The following is a 23,564-nucleotide window of genomic DNA, read 5'->3' as shown; positions in this document are numbered from 1 at the left end:
TACCCTAAGCCTTTCCCCTCAGCTTAAATTCGTTGTATGTCCTGGAAGGTTGATCAGTTGGCAACTAACTATATGTAGCTGCCTTTTTCCACGCAATCCTCGACATTCAACAGAGCCTTTGTAGGCTTGTGTACGGCTTGTCCTTGTGGATCAACGTAATCTCAAATGAGCTCGCCCGCTATGGATATTATGCTTGACTGTACGTCTACGAACCTCGACAACTACAACCTGCCACTCCGGATAGGTTCGGTATTTATAGTCCTCGCCGCCTCGGCCTTCGCAGTTTTTCTTCCGCTAGCAATTCAGAGATTATTAAAGTCGGATACCAAACCCAGGACAACCGAGTGGATTCTCGTCATAATAAAGCAGTTCGGTGCAGGTGTGATAGTCGCGACTGCATTTATTCACCTGCTCCCCGATGCGTTCGAGACTTTTGGCAACTCATGCATCGGCGAGCTCTCATTCGACGCATGGCCAGGTGCTATTGCGATGATCGGCGTATTGGCGACCTTTTCGATCGAGAATATCGGCCACAGAATAGTGTCTGAGCGGATCAAGCATGTAAAGGCCCGACTCGCGAAGGATGCCGCCTCCGAACTACTGCTGCCGACAATAACTGAGGGTACTGCCGAGATGCCGCCACCAAAGCCTCTCGCAAATGGTCACTCGCATGGTCATGGTCATATCCAGAACTTCTTTACACACTCCGAAACGCATGTGCATAGTCATGGTCATACATTTTTTGAACTTGATCGCAGCAGTGGTGATAGCATTAAGATTACTAAAGAGGTCTCTGAGTCGATTGACAGATTAAGTCTTTACGTCCTCGAAGCTGGTATTGTGTTTCATTCGGTCCTTATCGGAGTTACGCTGTCTGTTACTCGAGCGTCAGGTTGGCCATCGTTGTTCATTGTTGTCCTTTTCCATCAGATATTTGAAGGCATGGCTTTGGGAACAAGGATAATTGACGTCACCTCTCTCTCTCGAACAAAAAAGTACACCTTGTGCATCTGTTTTTGCATGATCACACCTCTTGGCATGGCTATTGGAATCCTGGCCCGATCCAATTATGCGGGTGAATCATCTCCTGTGGCGTTATGGGCAATGGGCACATTGAACTCCTTATCTGCGGGGATACTGCTTTGGGTCAGTTTGGTGGAATTGCTGGCTGAAGAGTGGATGCACGGTGATCTTCATGAAGCCAGCGCGCCGGTGAGCTTGCTCGGATTCTTGTCTGTCGTTCTCGGTGCTGCACTTATGAGCATGTTAGGGTGAGTATTTACGCATACATAAAATATCTGCATTATCGTGTTGGCTAACATATCATAGGAACTGGGCCTAGATATGATTGTTTGGGCATTTTTATTAGTTTATCGTTGGAATGAATTGGTGACGACTTGCAGTTTGAGCGGTTTTGGGAATTTGATAGTAGACAATTTGCATTTGCCACTTTATTTCCGACCTTTGTGATGTCTCTTCCTCGTAGAATTACTAACATTTATTGCGTGCTGCATTGATCGGATGCGAGGCCAGAATATCGTTTTATCATTTCGATGGTAGTTATTTATTGAATTGGGTTGCTATGTACGTAGCAGTTTAGAGTTAGTGTACCGCGTTCGATTGGTTTCTGTGTATGTTAAATTTCCTCGAATAATGATATATATATTTAATGTTACTCGCTCTGAATTTAATTCATCGAGAGCCAACTTTTGCAAGTGCCTCTGTGATGCACGTAATCTATTGTTACTTTGCATGTTAGAGGGTTAATTACTTGATGTGTTACTGAATTGCGTGCCGGAACACCTGCTCAGCCGGCCCTGTTTAATTTCGGCGAGTAACCGAGTTCCCCCAGACCAGCCGCACGGGCAGCACGGCACGATTCGCCGATGCCATCGAGACGGAATGAAGGCTCAACTAACACTAATTAATATTTATCTCAATACGAACATACGAACATCTGCAAATTGCCTAAGAATAACTGTGTGAGTTGAAACGGAAAATGCAGTTCTGTCACGGGTCTCTTAGGACGATCGAGCGTTATTACCGACGGATATCGCCTCCTATAGCAGTTTCCATATCAATTATCCTTCTATACGCACTGGCAACTTTTGCAACATATACTACCGAGATTGATACCTTGGCTACATATAGAGGTGACCGATCGACGACGATTAGCGATGCCAAGCTAGAATTGATGTGGAGTGACTTACAGATCATCAGTGCACAACCACATCCTTACAATTCTCGTGCACATGAGCGCGTACGAAATTTTCTTCTAGCGAGATTGAGTCAGGCTATAGCAGCTATTTCAGGCGCGTCCTTTGCAGAATTGGTTGAGGACAATGACAGTTTCGTTATTACTCCTAGTATTTCGCCTGATAAGGGCGGCGCAGAGTATTTTGAGGGACAGAATATATACGCAGTGATCCATGGCAAGAAGAAAGGAAATCCCGGAGTCTTGGTCTCGGCACATTACGACAGCGTTTCAACATCTTTTGGTTATAATGCACCTTTGTTTATCTCCGTTGAATGGTTCTGACGGACGACAGGCACCACCGATGATGGGATATCGATCACTATCATGCTATTTCTCTTCGAGCATTTTTTGTCAAATAGACCCGACAATACAATCGTCTTTAACTTCAACACCGGTGAAGAGTTAGGATTACATGGCGCCAGACAGTTCATTAAGCATCCATTATTAAATGAGATCAAATATTTTTTGAACATGGATTCTGCCGGTGCAGGTGGTAGAAGCACCATGCATCGCGCGTCGAATTATGAAGCTCTGAAGGCATTCGCAGGAGGTAATTCTAGGTACTCGTATTGGTCGATGGCATCGGTCTGACTTCTTTAGTTCATGAAGGGTTGGGCAGTGTAATAATGCAAGACATATTCAAAACGGGAGTCATCAAAAGCGTGACGGATTTTTCGATCTATGATGGAGCAAATCTGAAGTGAGTCCGATTTTATTAGTTACAGTGCTAAATATCCATCAGCTGACGGAAACTAGAGGTCTGGACATGGCATATTATCAGTCTCGATCGAGGTATCATTCGCCGCTGGACAATATCCGCAGTACCAATCGCGGATCGGTGCGATATTTAGCACAGTCATCACTGAGGACAGTGAGCAAACTATCTTCTGGTAGTACGGCGAATGTGACTAGCGACAACGCACATGCAACTGGCATTTTTTTTGATTGTAGGTTGTGCCACCATCAAAGTCAGATTCGTTAGCTGACCACGTTACAGACCTTGGTACAGTCGTAATTGTTCTGAGCATGAAAACTTTTATCGGAATTTCTCTGACTGGAGTAATCCTCGGTCCTTTGGCACTCGGCGGGCTCTTGTATTACTTGATTTTTAAAGAGAAAATTTTAATACTGGAACGCAGAGGATGGCTACGAATTCCAGGCTCATTCCTAGTCCTAGTTCTAGCAAATTACGTCTTGCTTAGAATTATCTCCGTTCAAAATCGCGACGTGATATACTCTTCAGACCTTCCGATTCTCACTATTTTCTCAATCTCAGCCGTAGTTGTTGTTCTGTTTTTGCAGATTTGTGAAATCATCAGCCCTGGGGTATCATCGCTGAATAGCTTTCTCGAGTTGACACTACTATACTGGACTCTGGCTCTTGTAGGAGTCGTATATCAAATTAAGATGTCTCTGGGAGGAAGCTATATTTTCATTGTACAATACATCGGCTGCTTGCTGGCAAGTGGACTCGCACTGCTGCCATATACGAAGAGACTGAAAACGCATAGTATTGACAGTATTCAACTTACCAGCTCCGATAGTTCACAAGACGGTAACCAGCATGATGGTACAGATGTGGGTACCGAGTCTGAAATTTCATTTGAAAATGCAACTCTTTTACATGTGGAGACTCCAAGCGAAAATGCGAAGACTTTTACGATGTCCAACCAGGCTATCGAATCGTTGACTGAGCTTGCCCAGTTTGTTTTTATATCCCTTATCCCTGGTGTGATATTCTTGCAGATTGGATTTTTCGCTGTTTACTCCTTGAGACAAGCTGTTACTGATGGTAGTCCATATATTCTTCGTGAGTTATATATAGTCCACCAACTTGTGCAGGACACTTTCTAACGAGATGGTTAGCATATGGTGCTATATCCTTCACTACGATAGCGGTTCTGCTTCCAATGACACCATTTATATCTCGCATGCTTCGTACTGGCGGTATTTTATCGTTGCAGGTTAACGTAGTCATTGCCGTTGCTGTATGTGGCACATTTGTGGCTACTCTCACAAGATTCCCGTTTGCGGAACAGTATCCGATGAAGATGTTTTACGAACAAGTAATTGATTTGACGTCCGCATCAAGTGACAACTTCACCTATGGCGGCTATACGATACTAACCGGCGTTCCTTCCTACGTCCCGACTATCATAGCTGACATGTAGGCCATATTTCCTGTGCATCTGCCATTGATAGGCACTGATTTGATATAGACCGTCGGCGAAGGGAATTCAACCTAGCTGCTCTCCATATGCATTGTCACCCAGTTTGAATGCATGTTCTTATCCAGGACTGTCGCCCGCCAACTTCATTGCTCCGGGATTGCCAAACGAATGGCTAAATGTCTCTATGGAAGAAGTATCGGACACCCCAGGGACATACATAATCAGAATCTACGGGAAAAATACTCGCGGATTTGAACTAATCATCCCAAATGAAGTCTATACGTCACCAGAGTCATCCTTACAGTTTGACATTATTCAGACTCCAGGCGGCTCAGACTACAGTAACTCGGACAATATCCCATCGATATCCGGCAAATTTTACACTATTGAGCTGTGGACGCGTTGCAATCTGAGCGCAGACGAATGCGATGGCTCGGTACCGTTTGTCATCCGCATATCGAATCCTACAGGAAGCCAGATCCATTATGAAGCATTCCGGAATATAAAAACTGCATGCAACTATGACGAGTGGATTCCACGAGGGGCACCGGACATTTACGATGAGGCCAATTACAAGGAGATTGGCAGGCTTCCGGCATTAGATGAAGTGTTCCATTACATGCCTCCGTGGGCTACATTCTTGAAGAGGACGAATGGCTTGGTTAAAGTCATTAAAGGACTAGACGCGTAATTAGACTCGTACTTATTACTTTGCAGAACGGTGTCTGTGACTCAAACTCTAGCGTTTGTATAACATAGGCTACAAGCATTTGGATATGCGTTGTGGAAGGTTTATATCAAATCATAGAATGTAGTTCATCTCTGAGAGTAAAGTTGAAATCACGAAAACTTGCGGTACTCTTATACAGTGACGGTAAAAATTGGCACGGACCACTCCCGCGGTCACTCCTAACATTCATATTTTTCAATCTATCAGCTAACTATATGCTCAACTATGATGTATTACATAACGGCCCTATATACTGAAATGAGTGCTTCGATAAATACCAATCACGCGAATAAGGCTCATCCACATAACCGCCCGCCATGTACCTCGAAGCAAATACCAATTACACGACCCTTAACCTTATGAGACAATCTTTCAAGTCGAATGGGCACACATATAGTGCTAGATCCTCTTTTGGTGACCGTAAACACCTCCAAGTCTCCTCTCCCAAATAAGAAACCAAATAATGAGATAAATTCCTCAAACGACAAATCTAGCACCCGAAAGTAATAATCCATAAGTTAAGCGTTGTGTGAAACGTACGTAGTAATGGAGAATTGCATAATCCCTTTAATGCTGAGACCACTCGATGGACTCCAGATCAATACCTTCCTGAACCATCTCCCATAACGGCGACAATTCCCTCAAGAATGTGACACGCTCACGGACAGCGTTGAGAACATAGTCTATCTCCTCGACAGTCGTGAAACGACCAATACCAAATCGGATACTGGAGTGCGCGAGAGCATCGTCGGCGCCGAGAGCGCGGAGGACATACGAAGGTTCGAGAGAGGCGGACGTACAAGCAGAACCAGATGACAAGGCAATATCCTTGAGAGCCATGAGGAGCGACTCACCCTCAACGTAAGCAAAGGAAACGTTCACGCAACCCGGGTAGTGGTGCTCAGGATCACCGTTCCGAATGGTGTGGTCCATAGCAAGCAAACCGTCGGAAAGCCGCTTGGAGAGTTTGGAAATATGTTCATGGTCATACGCCATCTCCTCTTTTGCAATACGGCAAGCCTCACCGAAACCAGCAATTAGAGGCGGGGCAAGGGTACCACTGCGCAAACCACGCTCCTGGCCACCACCAGTAATGATAGGTTCCAACCGAACACGAGGACGTCTTCGGACATAGCAAGCGCCGATACCCTTTGGTCCATAGATCTTGTGGCCTGAAATTGACATCAAATCGACATTGGCTTTGTTGACATCGAGGTCGATCTTACCGACAGCTTGAGCTGCATCGGTATGGAAGAAGACCTTGTGCTTTCTGCAAATCCTGCCGATCTCTTCAATCGGTTGAATAACACCAATCTCATTGTTCACTGTCATTATGGAGACAAGCGCTGTATCCGGTCGGATTTCAGCCTCGAGCTGCGCAAGATCTATGAGACCGTTGCTCTGAACTGGGAGATATGTAACTTCAAAACCCTCGTCCTGTAAATGCCGGCAGGAATCAAGAACGCACTTGTGCTCGGTCTGTGTCGTAATAATATGTCTCTTTTTGTTCTTGTAAAATCGAGCGACACCCTTCACGCTCATGTTGTTCGATTCGGTCGCACCAGACGTGAATATAATCTCCTTCGGATCAGCGTTAATGAGGTCCGCAACATACTTTCGCGCCTTCTCAACCTCTTCCTCGGTTTCCCATCCATAAGCATCTTCATCATGTCATTAGCTTTATTTTTGTTTTTTGTCCTGGACTAATATCAAATACATACGCGTTTTTGAGTGCGGATTTCCATAAAGGCCTGTGTAGAATCGCAACATAACATCTAGAACTCGCGGATCCAAAGGAGTTGTGGCTTGCATATCCAAGTAAATAGGGCGAGTTTTCGCATCCATTGCTTCAACATTCTGAAGGATATCTAGCGACAAATATTAGTCATCGCGATTTCAACGCCTACAGTGGCAAATACCAATCTTGCCACACCTTTGCCCAAGTCCAATAAACAAATCATAAATCACTACTCACCAGTACCAACGCTTTCTATAGCCGAAGAATAACCTGAAGGAAGTGGCGCCGAAGTCGGCTTTGTTAGAGGAGTAGTTGTCGTAGCAACTGCTGACCTATTCAATGTTTCTGAGACATAACTTCGCAATTGCGTGCATCGAGAGCGCTGAGATAATCGTCCCAAGTTTGCAGCGGTAAGCTGCCGTACGGCTGGTGGGATCCTAACATGCATTTTGCCACTCTAGAGGTTGAAATGGACAGAGTTGAATTACGAAGTTGGAGTGAGCTGTGGTGAAGACGTTGTATTTTGAGCGTCGAACCTTAGAAACTTTGTTAAGGAGTCTGTAAAACCCACGAATCTGTAACGGTTAAGCCACATATTCGTCATAATGGCGAACCATTCAAATCCCTAACCCAAACCCAGTACGTCACGCCTTCGTTATCCGAATTACTATATTAAGTACGGATTTTTCACATCGCCAGACCCTAGATGCCGAACTCGGGGCCCGTACTTATTATTATTAACTATTAGTAGTACATGGCGCAATGAATATTCCTTATTATCAGCAAATTAGTATATATGTAATCGTGATCATCCTGTCTATATGCATCCATTACCAATCCCGACTCCAGCAGAAGCAATCAACCAGTTTTATTAATGCAATCATAAATCTAAAGCAACCAGATCATACCCACCACGCCAGCTGCTGCTTTGGCAGCAATTTGACCCGCGCTTCTGTGAGTCGCTTCGTTGATGGCGGCCGTTGTTTGAAGCTGCGGTGCGGCAACATCAGCAGAACTGGCAGTGTGGGATGACGATGGCGAGTAATTGTTGTATATAATCGTAGTCTCAGTCACTGTCGACACCGCAGTGCCATCGCGGTTTCGCAATGTCGAGGTCCATACTGATGTCGAAACAGGAATTTCGCTCATCACTGAGTCCGATGAAGACCACGTTAGCTCACTGGACGAAACTGTTTGGCTCTCTTTATCGCTTTTCGCAGATATCGTTCTGCTTGAAGACGTTGTTGGTTGAAAGCTTACAGTGGAAGTCGCTAGCGATGGACTATGCATCGATGATAAAATCGCCGAGCTAAAGGTCAAACCGCCTGAACTGGAACTAGCTGAGGCCCTATCCAAAATTGAACTCGAAATTGTTGAAGTGCTGTCAGAACTCGACGCAGGACTAATCATAATTTCAGAGCTACTACTGGAAGCAAACACTGAGACTGAAGCAGTAGACAAGCTCGTGGGACTGGAGCTACTGGTAGAACTGACGGTCTCATTGACGGCTCGTCTAATATGAGGAGTCTTCAGTTTATGCTTGCTCAGACTCTCGAGTACCAACTTTTCTCTGACATCCTCTGCTAGTTTGCGTAGTCCGCTAGTTTCTTCGTGATCGTGGCCAAGCGGCCAATCCTTCCAACCTCTGCTAGCTTCGTTGTTCGTCCGTGGCATTTCCTCCAAAGGCGTCCCAGTTCTCGATGCAATCCGTCTCTGCCGTCTCGGGGCCTCATTGACAAATTGTATATGCAGCCGCGTTTCGGCGTTGTTGCCTTCGACAACTACAGGGGTATTTGTAGCGCCTGTCTGTTCGTGACTCAGGATGATAAGCCAAATAACGAGAAGCATGCTAGCTATAAGTACTAGAATATAACCAACAGTATTCTGAAGTCGCAGCATTCCTGGTGCCATTAATAACTGCTTCGCATTAACGACAAACAAGCTTCTTGGAAAAGATTGGCGCACAGAGTGAGAGTGCTATCCTGGTACGCCGATACTAGCTACAACCCACCCGCTGAATGGTGTAGCTTTAGCTAGTACGGATGCCGATGCTGCGGATCAAATGGCATTTGCTTCAGGAGTGCAAATGGCACACATACCAATCGGACGGCCCAATCGGACTGCAGCGATTAGTTTTAAGGCATGTGGCTATATTTGTCTGGCTTGTCAGCCGCCGATATGCGGCTCACAAGCGAAATAGACGTGTTCGGGTCATGATTAGTTCTAGGGCTGCACCACGTAATAAGTCCTCGGTCAACGTTATATATATATTACTTCAAGTTAACCTTGCAGCAGTAATTTACATTTGCGCTATGGCTACAGCCAATTACAACATCGTATTAACCTATCGTATTCAGTTTGGAATTGAAAGCTAAGACCACTGTTGGAGACGTTTATCTTTTGACTAGGATGATGTGACCCAATGAATAAGATCATATCAGCGCAGCAGCAGCAAAGCGTTTGAGGAGATCATGTATTATTTAAACTAAATCACGCGACTTTTGTAATCTAAAACCAGTCGTAACCAACTTGACCTTCTATCCCAGTTAGTCGTCTCTCTTCAATCCCTTGTCTAACATCGTCTGAGTCTCATGTGGTACGGATCTCCCCCGGTTGGTCCACTTGACCCATATACTGTCAATTAATGGATATAACCAGCCAGTGCAGATAACGATCCCGCCCACCACATTAACTAATCTGACAAGAAATTGCCAGAAAGGCACTCGACGTTCTGCAATTGTCAATCCTATGGGCTCAATGTCGTACTTGAAATAGATACCAGGAGGATGAGACGGGTTAACCTGTGAGGTCGGCTGTTCGGTCACGGCATACTGATTCGTGAAAACGACATGCCGACCACCGTAACCAACATATGTTGTAGGAACAATTGAGAGGTAGTACTGATACCGGAATATGTCTGTTAATCGGTTAGAACAATCTAAGTACAGAAGAATATCACCGTCACTCACGCGTATCAATAAGGGCAGCGACCCCGTCCAATGGATTTTCAAGTTTGGGATAATATTCCCCAAATGAAAATTCATCAACCACATGCGAGAAATTGAGAGCTTCATTCGTAATGTATGACATCGATGGGTCTAAATATCCGTGATTCTTCGCCGTGATGTGCAAATCGCCCTGGACCTTATTTAATTTAAATGATCCGTAGATTCTACACGCAGGAGAATTGGGATGCAATTTCTTCGTCTTCTTGAATTTCTTTGCCACTTTGGCACGCCTAAACACACTTGACAGATCGTCGACCGCGTCAGCACGAGATTCTATCGTCAGCTCGTGACTCGACGCCAAATCAAATTCAGTACCCTCCATCTCCAGCAATTCGGCAGCCAGTAATCTATCGCCGGATGCATCCTGCACGTTGACGTGAAGCATGACGCAGGGCATGGCGACTGTAATATCGAGATTCACTTGCATATCCCACCCTATTGAATCGTCAACCATAAACTGTTGCTCCTCGACGCCAGCGAAATAAGATCCCATTTCCGTCCATATTAGAAAGATGCATATTATTGAAAGAACAATTGTGACGACACCGCCTTGTGATGACCGGGTTGTGTACGTTGAGGATACCTTGGCTAAATCAAACTTTAGCGAACAGTCGGACACCAGAATATTGGAATTAGACACTAATCAGGACTTACGAAATGCATCGAATGTCCTCACACTCTTCGCGACATTCTCCATAGACGCCATCGCGTTACTTGGATCCGCTGTCTCGTGGCGCAATGATCGAGACTTGGACTCAATGGCAAGATTAAGGATTCAGAACACGGCGCCACTTCGAGGATGTTAATGAGTTACGTTGGGAGTTCGCAGGCCACCAAGACCGCTTAGGATGCGCAAAGTCGCTTTTATTTAGGGGAGTCAAGTAACTTAACTTCTCTTACTACTTGTTGATACAATATCAGGCAGTTTAATGTGGACTATCAGTTATCGCCTACATCATAACACACAAAGTTACACACGCCAGGAAACGAGAACTTCCCGTGCTTGACAAAAGTATATGAGTGAATCACCAGATGCACCGCACCGGCTTCAAATCATCGTCAATAAAATGCTTAATCACCATCATTCCTTTGTGACACAGGGCCCCATATTTCCGCGATCCTACTCGATAGTGCCGGCCCTATTCGTTTTCTCGCAATCGCGCTCTCAAGGCCACATTTGCTTGCCACTAAATTTCTAGCAGCCTGCTCACCCCTCATCCGGTACTCTGCGTTCAATTCCATCCAGATATGTCGTGGCGTAGGGAAATGCTTCTGGATTTCTATTGCCTTTTCCCATGAAACACCACGTATTGTGAGCAGCATTCGCAAAAACACATCACGAACGGTTAAATTATTGTTCTTGGATGTGACGGTCTGAAAATCGGGGAATGAGATATGATAAGACGTCTGAGGATCTGTAGAATGCAGGTGCGACATTAGAGAGAGATATGTACGACTGTCAATTGCTTCGCCCGGAATGACGTGTAGCTCCTTGTCCTCGTAAATCTCCTTAATCTTCTGAGTGAGTCGACCCAGATACCTCACAGTTTCTTCAATACCTGACGACCGCTTGAGAAAAAATCCGTTCACTACTTGGGTAGATGAGATGGCCGTTTGAACTGATTCTAATAGCACACCGAGATCAACGCCTGGGGACTCTTCCACTATATACGTTACACTCCGCAATCCGGAACGCATGAGGCGGTATTTCTGCTCATGGAATCGTCCATCCTTAATACTGCTCATCAAATCATCCAATCGTTTTCGTTCAGCAATATGCTCCAAGACGACCTCTTCGCCTGTCCGCTTGTGCTTCGCTATCCATAATGTGTCTCCGAGACCGAGTGCCCGCACGTCGGCGTCAACTCCTGGAATCTCATTCAGCCTCGTGCTAAAAAAATCCCTCTCTTTTTGAGACTGAATTTCACGATTATCCACAATCACGTTAACAGAAAACGATCCCCGATTCCAGATCTTTGGCGTGAACTGTGGGAGTGTGACAGAAGCTGGAGGAAGCGTTTGCGAAATAGAAGACAGAATCGAAGTAGTCAGGTACCTGCTTCTTGCAGCTGCAGCTGCAGAAGTAGTATCGGCAGTCACTCTCCGTGAACTAGAAGCGATCCCAGCAGTCGACGAGACTGAATCTGTCGTAGTTGATTTTGCAGTTAACGCAGTTGTTGCTGTTGACATCAGAGCAGGTGGGGTCTTTCCATCTGCAGTCTGCTGCAGTGGTTGTCGCCACTGTTGCAATTGATCATCAGCCACTTCTGAAGGAAAACTATCATCGTCATCGCTATCACCACCAGCAACATGCCATGGCGGCCACGTCATACACTTCATATTAGATTCATTTGTGGATTTCCGAGCAGTGATTGCTTGTTGTCTCCGTGTCGGTGAAGATGTCGGTAATGGATGAACAGGACTGCCATTTCTCACACTGTCTACTCCATTCGTGGCTTTCTCAACTTTTAGAATATTCTTGGCGATTTCAATACCTTGATGAGATATCTGATATGTTGTCCGACTTCTCTTTCCGCTCTCAATAACAAGCTCCTGTTTGATCAACATTTTGATGCTTGCCCATGCTGTATAATGACTTGCAGTTGTGGATCCAATACTCTGATCTTTGCTTGATCCTGCAGGAACTTCGAACGATGCGTCGCAGAGAGGCTGTCCAAGCCTGATAATCTCGTTCTTCGCCAGAGCGCTGTTGCCGGCTATAGGATCATTGTTGTGTTCATAAAGTACAAGAAGAATAGCATAAGCACCGGATCGATAGGTTGGAACATATTGTTTTGGCTTCCTAGCACGTGGTTTCTTCGATGGTACTGACTCAGTAGTGGAAATGTTGTCCGGAGGATAATTTTCCTGTGACTTCGAAGCTGCTAAGAAAAAAACTTAGTTCTAATCCAGACATAAAGACAAATAATAACCGTACTACTACTATTTGCTGCAAATTTTCTAGGTTTCTTCGCAGGAGCGTTCGGAAGCTCGTCCGAATTCACTACAGGCCCACGTTCCATCGGGCTCTGACTAAAATTCGGCATGGCAAGCCCGTTCGCAATACAATATTCTTTCAGCTTTTTCTCTAATCTTCCGCAGATTCCTTGCCCGAATCCCTTCAACGTTAACATCTCGCGTGGATGTGCGAACGGTACTGGACATGCTTTCAAAGTGTCGTGCGCCTTCTTGTAAGTGTGATGCGACTTCGAGCCAAGCGATTCGGACTGCTGCTGCCATTCTAGTAGCCATTTGAGAAACAATGAATTATTTGATACAGACATCCTTAAGGACGACGACTGGTGAGATTTTCTCCCATGGGCAAATGTCGCGTTTATCTGATGCCTTAGAGTCGGCGCGTCGTCGTTGTTTTGCTCTTTTGGGCACTCACCTAACCCAAGTTAGGAGAACTATCATTCAGCGCGTCAGTCACGTTTTCTTTCGCTCCTGCACTATATCAAACAAGTCTTATCTAGTGTGTGTTCAGTTTAATTATTTACTGTAGTATAACCTCTTTCTTTAAAAATATATACGACAAATAGCGTGCAAATAAGACAAGTTTTTGGGCGACGCATTTTAATCAACAACCAAAAGCACACGCATTCTATAAATACAACACAATGAAACCGGATCATCAAATACTCGACAAATCACGTGCAGCAATAGTCTGTGAAGCAACATATTGAAACAGAACATAAATTTGTACAATTCCAGGCATATTAGGTTAATACAAGCGAAAAGGACCAAGAGTGAAAGGGATAAAAAAATTACAAATAAAAAGCAGAACCAAATATTTAATTTATACGGCCTAGCGCTTAATAAGCACACCTCGCGCGTCCATGTTTGCAATGAAAAGACCTTTAATATCTAAATGCCAACGCCCTCCTTAAAACCCACAAAAGAGATAAACCAACTGTCCTTCACCTCCATCTTTGGCAGGTGATTGCGATCGTAAATCATGGTAATGCTGTAAATAATCTGCAAATTCGACTTGGCACAATTGCGGTAACTCCGCGGACTTCGATAATTACTGCTCGCACATACTCTGCCGTTGCAAAAACAGGAACGCACCTCCACCGCCAATCATCATGATCATACCGACATACCACCAGAAGTTGCCATCGATCACCGGGCGCTTTATGGCATCTGTCTTCGACCGATTCTCGAAAGACCTCTTCAGACGGCTTTTTGCTTTCGCTGTTGATGAGGCTGTAGCTGCAGAAGTAGCCACTGCTGTTGGATTCATTGTGATAGTCGGCAGCATCATTGGCGGCTTGTAAACGAGATACATTGGGTTCATCGGATAGCCATCAAATTTGTAAAGCTGCAATTTGTACTGCCCCCGATAGTCGTCAATTGTAATATCCCAGCCCTGCACACACGCATTAGTCTTGGAAGATCAATGGATTATGACAATAGTAATTACCGAGTAGACTTCAAACTGGGAATATCGACTATAGACGGATTCTTCCGAAGTACACGGGTCGGACACCAGCTGACGTCCGTCCACGGCGAATGGATACAATAGGATAGACCCATTAGATGCGATCTGGTAGGTTCCATGCTGAAATTGCAGTAAAGCAGTAGGACAAGATGGGTTGGAAGCTAGAATTCCAACACTCTAGTTAACTCACTTTCTTATTGCATCTCCTTTGAGAGCTTATAATATAATCCCACTTACGTTGAGATATCACATAGTAGAACGCCTCTTCATAGTATCCATCATCAGTGAAACTCATGCTCAGGCCCGGAAGATTAGGTTCATATAAAAGCTCATCAATTGGATCATAAAAGCCCTGCAAGTCGCCAAGTTAGAATTCTGTCACACGGAACTCAATCAGAGAAAACAATGCCGTGCACACGTTCTAAAAACGCAACTAGTCAACTTACCGGGCCCGTGAATACGGTGTTTGACTTAGTTGTCCATGTCCCTGTGAGTGCCGTGACATTCCCGGCCCGCACAAAGGGTGCAAACAGTGCAACCAGGAGAGATACAGTTTGATGCCACCGAAAAACCATGGTAAGCGCAATCTTTGCAAATCTATCGATAGTAAAAGGTATTCGCGTTTTTGTAGGCCAAAATCGACGGAGTGAAGTTTCGAAGGAGGAGTGTATTAACGCAAATGGAGTTTCGGTGCCTGGTGCACTTTCTTTATATGAGATTACGGAATAACTATAAATTGCATGCGTATCTAGGGTAATAGACTCAACACGCTGAGGCATCAACCCCTTGAAGATGGCCGTTGCAGCGTATATTCTAATCTAGCCGTCAATGCCAATCGCGGCTAATCTAAATGGAGACTAGTCTAACATTCCTTCCCCAAATTATTGCGGGCTTTTCGCATTGTGGATAAAAATGCTGTGGACAACTATCGTGCAATGGACACAACCACTCCTCCGTTTGGTCCCGACGATGGAACGAACCCCCCCCGGTCATATTTATTTTTAGCTATCCAATACATTATTTGTAAAGGTTCTTCACACCACTTGGTGCGCCAATTAAACGGTAAATTTAGGAGTTTAAACGCATCAGTAGTGTAGGTCCCTCTCTCAAATTAAAATGCTTGTCAGAGAATCACTTTGCGGCACAACTCCCCACAAGGTTTCGTCCTCTGGAACGCTCAGTTCCTTAATTAATTAGCAAATCCCGGAAATGTGACGGTTGAACTTGCGCAGGAAATATGTTGACGATAGAAACCTTCAATAAAGTACGTTGTCGTATTGGAAGCTTCACTCCTAGAGTAATTATTCAGTTTTGGTCATGAGGAGCTAAACTGAAGATATATATGGATTCGGGCGTGACTCGCGCTGGAGCCCCATCGCTTTGCTGAACAGTGCGGCTCGATTTTTTCGCAGTTAGACAACAGCCACAAAAATTCCATTCCAAGAATATCTAAATTCAAGATCTAGAAGAACCGAAACTTCTATTGCATGTACTCGATTGACCAAAAATGCAATCTATTTTTCCACAAGTCGCGAAATCTGCATTGACATATGAAGTCGTTGCGCAATGCTCAACATCCAAAGCAAGAGCAGCGAACCTGGTTTTACCTCATGGACTGGTAACACACTAAAATTACGATGACGTCTTCGAAATCTAATGAGATATTTACAGGTCGAGACACCAATGTTTATGCCTGTGGCTACTCAAGCATCATTGAAAGGTTTGACACCTGAGCAATTAGAAGACTTAGGTTGCAAGATATGCTTGAATAACACCTATCACTTGTATGTTATTGGATAATGGTTGCCACCAGCGAGCATTGACGCTGATTAGCGGCTATTAAAGGGGTCTGAAGCCGGGAAAAGATGTATTAGATGCTATCGGTGGAGCGCACAAACTGCAGTCTTGGTCACGAAATATTTTAACCGGTATATCACTTCCTCCTGTTAACCGACTTGGCAAAATAACTAACGTTTGTAAACAGATAGCGGAGGGTACGTGAAGGAGGTTGTCACCACGCATATAAAATTCTAACTATAATAGTTTCCAAATGGTGTCGTTATTGAAACTGGCCACGATCACAGAAGAAGGCGTACGGTTTTTAAGTCCTCACGATGGCGCTCCTATGCTTCTCACACCGGAACACTCGATTGAACTGCAGAACAGTATAGGATCCGATATTATGTATGATATACTTTGTGCTCATATTGTATTATGGAGACTGACGCATGGCGTAGCATGCAGTTGGATGATGTCGTTCACACTCTGACCACCGGACCGAGAGTCGAAGAAGCAATGCACCGGAGTATACGCTGGCTGGATAGATGTATTGCTGCAAACAAGAACCCTGAGAGGCAGAATCTCTTTGCTATTATCCAGGGTGGGTTAGACCTCGACTTGCGTCGTACCTGCTGCATCGAAATGGCAAACCGCAACACTCCTGGCATAGCCATTGGTGGTTTATCCGGCGGCGAAGCGAAGGAGCAGTTCTGCAAAGTGTCTGTTTCCATCTTGTTTGTCAACGTCCAATTGCACAAAAGACTAATAACCATTATTTAGAGTCTCATACTGTACGGATCTGCTTCCACGTAACAAGCCGATATATACTATGGGCGTGGTAATTACAAAAGCATGCCGGGTATGGAACGACTAACTGACATTATAACTTAGGGATACGCCGAGGATATGCTTGTGTCAGTGGCTTTAGGCGTTGATTTATTTGATTGTGTATATCCCACAAGGACTGCGGTAAGTACTACATTTGCATAGTCCCTCTGGGAGTTTATCTCTGATAGCTGCCAGCGATTTGGAAACGCGATTACAGCTAAGGGAGTTTTAAATCTGCGAAACAAATGCTTTGCTACGGACTATGGTCCAGTGGAAGAGGATTGCACTTGTCCAATCTGTACTCCAAAAAGTAATGGAGGCATGGGAATAACCCGATCCTTGATTCACCATTTGGCAGCGAAGGTACGTCACTTCAGCTCTTTCTTGTCTATTTTGAGTTATTTCTATTTGATTTGCTAACGTGCCCGGTACAGGAGACCAGTGGCGCGCACATGCTCACACTCCACAATGTGCATTACCAGCTCAACTTAATGCGCGCTGCGCGACAAGCAATTATCCGCGATGAATTTCCATCGTTCATCAAGGATTTCTTTGCTACACTTCATGGTGGAAACAAGGAGAAGTTTCCACAGTGGGCCGTTGATGCATTGCGAACGGTGAACATAGATCTGCTAGATGATGACAGGAGCTGAGTGACAGTGTTTACGAAGGTGTCGAGGATGATACGGCTTTTGCATATATAATGTTAACAATAGCGTCAGATAAAATTGGGATACCGAGATTGTAGAATGACATTGAAAACGTTTTGCCAGTTTGTGGTATACTCTTTCCAGGACGACCCGGCCTTAGTGGTTAGGGTATCTGTCAGCAACCACTTAGGCTTCGTAATCGCCGGGCCGTCTCGCCGCCACAAAACTGCTGTTATTCTTGTTCGCGAGCGCTAGATAATATATCAGATCAATTTGTTATGCCCCCCAACCGTCATCGTTGTCATTCACACTAGATACGGTACCATCAGCTATGCATTTCTCAACACTTGCCGTAACACTTTTATTAGCCTCCGCTGCTAATGCAGCCCTTATTTCTGAGCACAGCATTCAGACTGTATTCAACCCGAACGAACTTCGGCTTGTTCAGACCGAGGCTGGTGCCCAGTGGATATCCGAGGCTGATAAGCTCCACTTGAAGCGGGTATACACGGCTTCCAAGTGCATTGAAGTATATTGATTTAGAAACTAATTTAGTTTTCCAGACTGGCAAGAAGTTTTTCGATATTACCGACCATGCCGATGATCCCGTCCAAGTCGTGGTCAATGTCACATACCCAGCAGAAGTCTCTTTTGTCGAACAAGCCGCTCCTCTCCTCGCCAATATCAGTACCTCCAACATGAAGGCTAATCTTGAGACTTTCACTTCGTTCTACACCAGATATTACAAGTCAACCACTGGTGCTGACAGTTCACAATGGCTTTTTGACACTGTCAAAGAAATTGCCGCTGTTAACCCCCACATTGTCGTTTCCCAATTTCATCACCCATGGCCTCAGACTTCACTGATAGCTCGCATTCCCGGCGCCAAATACAATACTGCCGAGGACCGTATCATTGTTGTCGGTGCACATCAGGACTCGATCAATCTCATTTTCCCATCGTTCTTTGGGGCTCCGGGCGCTGACGACGATGGATCTGGAACTGTCACCATCCTCGAAACCTTCCGTGTGCTCGTCGAGAACGGCTTTGCCCCCAACAACACTGTCGAGTTCCACTGGTACTCTGCTGAGGAGGGCGGACTCCTTGGTTCGCAAGCCATATTTTCCGAGTACGCTAAGCGCCAGATTAGTGTTGGTGCTATGCTTCAACAAGACATGACTGGCTTCGTCAAAAAGACCCTTGACAACGGTCTCCCCGAGTCTCTTGGCGTCATCACCGATTTTGTCCACTTTGAGCTCACTGAGTTTATCAAGAAGGTTATCTCGTCATACTCAAGCATCCCATATGTCGAGACCGAGTGTGGTTACGCCTGCTCTGACCACGCGTCTGCCGCGAAGGTCGGCTACCCATCTGCTTTCGTCATTGAGTCTACTTTCAAGGACTCCAACCCCTTCATCCACTCTACCCGCGACACCATCGACAGACTTTCTTTCGAGCATATGGCTGAGCACGCAAAACTCACTCTGGGCTTCGTCTACGAGCTTGGATTTGGTGATCTCGCCTAAATATTCATTGGATCTTCTCGGAGTATGTACAAGAGGTAGCTTAGGTTTCGGCACGTTTTGCATAATGGCAGTGGAGCAGGATTCTTTTGGGTTAAGTTCGTGGTGTTTGTCGAATTTTCATAATTATTTTACGAAATTCTCTTTATTATTAGACCTTTAATCGAATAGTATTAAGACCTAGTCACGTATAAATTACAAGCGGAAATATAAATTTCAACATTCTGAGCAGAACTGCACTACTAGATTTCTTGATTTCATAGAAAACTACAGTGTGGCTGTCCACAAAACGAGCACATGGCAATAGCGTGGACCCTATTGTTCGAATTTATCACGACATTCATGCTGTTGTAGATTTATGGTCTTAAATGTGACAAAAGTTCACTGATTTCGCAGGGACATTCGAGTGGCACTCCGGAGCCGGAAAGTAGCACTAGCCGATAAAAAAGTATAGGCTGGCGTATGTATGCCCGCGACCAATTGTTATAGCACTCAATTCAGTCGATCGTGATATGATTATGAGGGCGTAATAATAAGCGAGATATAGAGCCGTCTAGATATTTTGTTTATAGATTTAGCGACAATCTATTTTGTATACCTGCGCAGCATCAAATATTCCACTTGGCGTCTCAAATGAACCGGTTAGGGAAACAGTCTGTGCTGGTTATCGGCATTCTCTTCCATTTAGTGTATTTATGGTCAATTTTTGATATTTACTTTATAACGCCATTGGTGCATGGAATGCAACACTTCATATCCACAGAGGAAGCACCAGCAAAACGACTCTTCCTTATAGTTGGTACGAAATACCATAATGTACTAGATTTGAGCTAATGAAGTAAATAGGTGATGGCTTAAGAGCTGATAAGTGTTTCGGGGCTCGATTCAATGCTACGTCCGATTCCTATGAATACGCAGCCCCATTCATACGATCCAAAATTTTGGAGGAAGGAACTTTTGGAGTTTCCCACACTCGAATGCCTACTGAGTCACGTCCAGGACATGTCGCAATAATTGCTGGATTCTATGAGGACGTTAGCGCCGTTACAAAAGGTTCGCTGTACCACAGTGCTTGAGATTGAGCATCTGTTCTAACATGTTCACAGGATGGAAAGAGAACCCTGTCGACTTCGATTCGGTGTTCAACCAGTCACGACACACATGGTCTTTCGGCTCACCAGATATTCTTCCAATGTTTGCAATGGGAGCTTCTGACTCAGATAGAGTGGAAGTTTACATGTACGGCCATGAGTTTGAGGATTTCACGAAAGGTTGGTTTACTGTCTAGTTGGAGCAGAACAGTAATATTAATAATTTGTAATAGATTCTCGAGACCTGGACACGTTCGTTTTTGACAAAGTTGAAGCTCTATTTAAAAACGCGACTACTGATCCAAGAGTCGATGCGGCCTTGCGACAAGACAAAATTGTATTTTTCCTCCACCTGTTGGGTATCGACACCGCTGGCCATGTCAGTCGCCCGAAGTCGGTAGAGTACTTCAGAAATATTCAACACATTGACACAGGTGTTCAAAAACTGCAGAAAACAATCAATGAGTTTTATCAAGACGACAAGACTGCCTGGGTATTCACGGCTGATCATGGAATGAGTGACATGGGCAGTCACGGTGACGGACACCCCGACAATACGCGAACCCCATTGGTTGCGTGGGGCGCGGGAGTGGCGAAGCCAAATACACGTAACCCCACTGGGCATGATGAGTTCTCCATTCCGTGGGATTTGAACACTGTCAAAAGAGTGGATGTAGAGCAGGCTGACATCGCCTCATTAATGGTATGGGAATCAATGGAATTATCTGACGACATTACTAATTAAATGACATACAGTCATATTTAGTTGGTTTGAACTATCCGGTGAATTCAGTCGGTCGGCTACCACTTGATTTCATAGATGCACCGCTCGAATGGAAGAGCAAAGCAATAGTTGCAAATGCACGCGCGATTTTGGAGCAGTACCGTGTGAAAGAACGTATGCACGTATGGCAGTATACTGGTAGTCATGCAGCTGACTAGGGATTAGTTCAAACCATCGATATAGAATTGAATTTCAAACCATTTCCACTGCTTGAAAATGGCTCAAGCAGCCTGAACTCTCAAATTTCGAAGCTGCGTGAGTTTGATGCCAATGGAGAATATGAGAATGGCATCGAGCTGGCACATGAGCTCATGATGTTGGGTCTTCAAGGCCTGAGATATCTGCAAACGTAAGTCAGAGTTGTTGGATCGGTGATATTTATCCTGACCGTGTATAGCTATGACTGGCTCTTCTTGAGATCTTTAGTCACATGTGGCTTTGTTGGCTGGATCCTGTACGCATTGACTTCGTTCTTGGATTTTTATATTCTTCCCGCGAAGATTGCTCCTTCGTATGGCCCTTTGGTAAGTGAGATTGGCATTACGAGTCAAGCATTGGTTGCGGATCTAATGTTTTAGTTATCATCCGTTGCAGCTGTCCTGTTAAGCGTACTATTCGGCATGTTTTATTTTAAGCACTCACCTTTAATGCATTATCTGTATGCCGTGTTTCCCGTCGTGTTCTGGGAAACCGTGGCCGAATATCGGATGTCGCTCTGGGAGGGTCTCAAAATCCTCATCTGGAACGCGGGTGGATCCAAACGGAACACTGTAGTAAAGCTGAGCATCCAGTTAATGGCATTCTTCGTACTAATGGAGGCCATCGTTGCTGGATATTTCCATCGAGAAGTTTTTTCGGTCATTTACGGCATGATATCAGTGTGGCCATTAATTCAGAACTACGGAATCTGCAAGACGAACAAAACGTTGGTACTTTCATGGTTTGTTTCGTGCTGGTTGATGAGTACTTTCACCTTGCTTCCTGTGGTTAAGGAAGAGAGCATTTGGCAGATGTACGTAATATTTACATGTCCCCATTATAGTCAAGGTGGCTAATGAAATATCAGTTTGGTAGCCGGTGGATTCATGACTGCTGTGGGAATTGTTGGTATGTTGTGGCTGGCTAGACGATCAGCTTCTGGAGGGCAATCGATCTCTACTTTCACGATGACTGTATTGGGGCTACAAGTAAGTATGGCAACTACTAATTTCATACCTAATAAACTAAGGATTGCTAGCTCGGTCTTATTATCCTCTCGATGGCTGTCACGTATTCCACTGTCAAGTCTCTGCAGGCGCGCAGGGGTTTACCATTTGGCAATCAGATCGTCGGATGGCTAATTCTAGGTATGTCTGTGGTATTTGAAACTGGCTGAAATTATTATTTTAACTATGAAAGGTTGCTCACTTACTTTGCCATTGTTGCACCTGAGGAGCAAATACCATGATTATCGAGCTCGTCTTCTTCTAATCTTCCTAACCTTTGCTCCAACCTTCATTCTTCTGACGATTTCTTACGAAGGCTTATTTTATGTTACCTTTTTCTTTAATCTCGTTTTTTGGGTCGACTTGGAGCGTAAAATCTATGACGATAGACGCGCAAAGGAGCATGCACTAAAGAAATTTGACAAGTCTGCAACAAATGGCAAGCATTTTATTGATAGCGCGTCTCGCCGACTGGAATTGGCAGATATCCGAATTGCTTTGTTCTTTTTCTTCTTAACCCAAATTGCTTTTTTCGGAACCGGAAATATCGCAAGCATTTCTTCATTCTCGCTTGATTCGGTATACCGTCTTCTACCGGTGTTCGATCCTTTTGCAATGGGTGCTTTACTTATTTTTAAAATCCTGGTTCCATTCGCAGTTATTTCTGCGGACTTGGGCTTATTGACTCAGCGATTGGGTGTGAAGCCATCGTCTCTTTTCGCAATGGTGCTCTCAATCTCCGACATTCTGACTCTAAACTTCTTTTATCTCGTATTGGATGAAGGCAGCTGGCTGGATATTGGTATGAGTATCAGCCATTATTGCATTGCTAGTTTGTTATGTGTGTTCGTTATTGCATTAGAGTACTTGAGTGAGGTCTTAATTAGTGGCGTTACACTAGAAAGAGCGGACGATGTTCCGAATGACAAGAAGGACCAATGAGCAGTTGAAACCGATAGATGATGTGTATGTTGTATTATACTGTTTAATATTGCGTTTTAATAATTTAATTGGTTTGTAATTAGTCAATAGATTCCTCATCTTTTGTAGTTTATAGTGTAAGGCAAAATCTAGAAGGCAGAGGCTGTGAGGCATTTCTGCAGGTGCGAATGCATTCAAGACAAGCATTATAGCCCAACCATTCTTATTTAAAGTATAAATATATTTGCCTAAGTTATAACTTATGTATTGTGGGTTATTTCCAAAATTATAGCCCAGAGCATTTCAAGCGTGTTAAGTCCACCAACGGACAATAATTTGGTGCCCGAAGTACAGGCAAGAACTTACCGTCGTTGTCGTGGTGATCGTATATGTGCGGCGGTTTGTGTACCTACTCCTAAATTAGAAATGTTTATT

General features: G+C 44.6%; 10 protein-coding genes across 10 annotated transcripts; 5 read left to right on the top strand and 5 right to left on the bottom strand.

Moving 5' to 3' along the window:
- The first annotated feature begins 48 nt into the window (after positions 1 to 48).
- Positions 49 to 1,685, top strand: V1513DRAFT_397649 (Zinc/iron permease). Its single transcript, XM_066895415.1, has 2 exons — positions 49 to 1,271; positions 1,330 to 1,685. Exons 1-2 carry the CDS (start codon positions 166 to 168, stop codon positions 1,340 to 1,342), a joined length of 1,119 nt encoding a protein of 372 aa, XP_066754464.1. The 5' UTR covers positions 49 to 165; the 3' UTR covers positions 1,343 to 1,685.
- Positions 1,686 to 5,367, top strand: V1513DRAFT_397646 (uncharacterized protein). Its single transcript, XM_066895414.1, has 7 exons — positions 1,686 to 2,498; positions 2,550 to 2,807; positions 2,858 to 2,957; positions 3,014 to 3,204; positions 3,255 to 4,067; positions 4,124 to 4,424; positions 4,477 to 5,367. The coding sequence occupies exons 1-7, from the start codon at positions 2,000 to 2,002 to the stop codon at positions 5,117 to 5,119; spliced, it is 2,805 nt and encodes a 934-aa protein (XP_066754463.1). The 5' UTR covers positions 1,686 to 1,999; the 3' UTR covers positions 5,120 to 5,367.
- On the bottom strand, positions 5,243 to 7,415 carry V1513DRAFT_463483 (pyridoxal phosphate-dependent transferase). Its single transcript, XM_066899972.1, has 3 exons — positions 7,134 to 7,415; positions 6,880 to 7,026; positions 5,243 to 6,819 (listed from the first exon to the last, which is right to left on the bottom strand). The coding sequence occupies exons 1-3, from the start codon at positions 7,342 to 7,344 to the stop codon at positions 5,726 to 5,728; spliced, it is 1,452 nt and encodes a 483-aa protein (XP_066754462.1). The 5' UTR covers positions 7,345 to 7,415; the 3' UTR covers positions 5,243 to 5,725.
- On the bottom strand, positions 7,416 to 9,098 carry V1513DRAFT_441645 (uncharacterized protein). The gene has a single exon (XM_066897555.1). The coding sequence runs from the start codon at positions 8,805 to 8,807 to the stop codon at positions 7,785 to 7,787; it is 1,023 nt and encodes a 340-aa protein (XP_066754461.1). The 5' UTR covers positions 8,808 to 9,098; the 3' UTR covers positions 7,416 to 7,784.
- A 258-nt stretch (positions 9,099 to 9,356) lies between these two features.
- Positions 9,357 to 10,792, bottom strand: V1513DRAFT_325126 (endoplasmic reticulum vesicle transporter-domain-containing protein). The gene is made up of 3 exons (XM_066894692.1): positions 10,559 to 10,792; positions 9,866 to 10,492; positions 9,357 to 9,813 (listed from the first exon to the last, which is right to left on the bottom strand). Exons 1-3 carry the CDS (start codon positions 10,608 to 10,610, stop codon positions 9,443 to 9,445), a joined length of 1,050 nt encoding a protein of 349 aa, XP_066754460.1. The 5' UTR covers positions 10,611 to 10,792; the 3' UTR covers positions 9,357 to 9,442.
- V1513DRAFT_441640 (uncharacterized protein) lies at positions 10,692 to 13,267 on the bottom strand. Its single transcript, XM_066897554.1, has 2 exons — positions 12,843 to 13,267; positions 10,692 to 12,789 (listed from the first exon to the last, which is right to left on the bottom strand). The coding sequence occupies exons 1-2, from the start codon at positions 13,186 to 13,188 to the stop codon at positions 10,976 to 10,978; spliced, it is 2,160 nt and encodes a 719-aa protein (XP_066754459.1). The 5' UTR covers positions 13,189 to 13,267; the 3' UTR covers positions 10,692 to 10,975.
- A 664-nt stretch (positions 13,268 to 13,931) lies between these two features.
- On the bottom strand, positions 13,932 to 14,923 carry V1513DRAFT_457724 (chaperone for protein-folding within the ER, fungal-domain-containing protein; the record flags this gene model as incomplete). Its single annotated transcript, XM_066899640.1, has 4 exons — positions 13,932 to 14,276; positions 14,331 to 14,509; positions 14,586 to 14,700; positions 14,795 to 14,923. The coding sequence occupies 4 exons, from the start codon at positions 14,921 to 14,923 to the stop codon at positions 13,932 to 13,934; spliced, it is 768 nt and encodes a 255-aa protein (XP_066754458.1).
- Positions 14,924 to 15,701: 778 nt separating this feature from the next.
- V1513DRAFT_441632 (tRNA-guanine(15) transglycosylase-like protein) lies at positions 15,702 to 17,859 on the top strand. Its single transcript, XM_066897553.1, has 10 exons — positions 15,702 to 15,966; positions 16,020 to 16,132; positions 16,194 to 16,276; positions 16,333 to 16,342; positions 16,392 to 16,532; positions 16,586 to 16,846; positions 16,908 to 16,965; positions 17,019 to 17,096; positions 17,151 to 17,318; positions 17,390 to 17,859. The coding sequence occupies exons 1-10, from the start codon at positions 15,856 to 15,858 to the stop codon at positions 17,606 to 17,608; spliced, it is 1,242 nt and encodes a 413-aa protein (XP_066754457.1). The 5' UTR covers positions 15,702 to 15,855; the 3' UTR covers positions 17,609 to 17,859.
- V1513DRAFT_441630 (uncharacterized protein) lies at positions 17,860 to 19,313 on the top strand. Its single transcript, XM_066897552.1, has 2 exons — positions 17,860 to 18,107; positions 18,169 to 19,313. Exons 1-2 carry the CDS (start codon positions 17,937 to 17,939, stop codon positions 19,129 to 19,131), a joined length of 1,134 nt encoding a protein of 377 aa, XP_066754456.1. The 5' UTR covers positions 17,860 to 17,936; the 3' UTR covers positions 19,132 to 19,313.
- Positions 19,314 to 23,330, top strand: V1513DRAFT_397622 (Phosphatidylinositolglycan class N-domain-containing protein). Its single transcript, XM_066895413.1, has 11 exons — positions 19,314 to 19,927; positions 19,975 to 20,181; positions 20,235 to 20,399; positions 20,453 to 20,922; positions 20,976 to 21,117; positions 21,169 to 21,352; positions 21,401 to 21,527; positions 21,582 to 22,015; positions 22,070 to 22,190; positions 22,241 to 22,349; positions 22,402 to 23,330. Exons 1-11 carry the CDS (start codon positions 19,762 to 19,764, stop codon positions 23,148 to 23,150), a joined length of 2,874 nt encoding a protein of 957 aa, XP_066754455.1. The 5' UTR covers positions 19,314 to 19,761; the 3' UTR covers positions 23,151 to 23,330.
- Positions 23,331 to 23,564: the final 234 nt, after the last annotated feature.

Source organism: Lipomyces chichibuensis, assembly GCF_038497645.1.
Source record: "Lipomyces chichibuensis strain CBS 12929 unplaced genomic scaffold V1513scaffold_9, whole genome shotgun sequence".
NCBI classification, from domain to species: Eukaryota; Fungi; Ascomycota; class Lipomycetes; order Lipomycetales; family Lipomycetaceae; genus Lipomyces; species Lipomyces chichibuensis.
The sequence above is the reverse complement of the archived record's forward strand: the minus strand, read 5'-3'. Positions and strand labels throughout refer to the sequence as shown.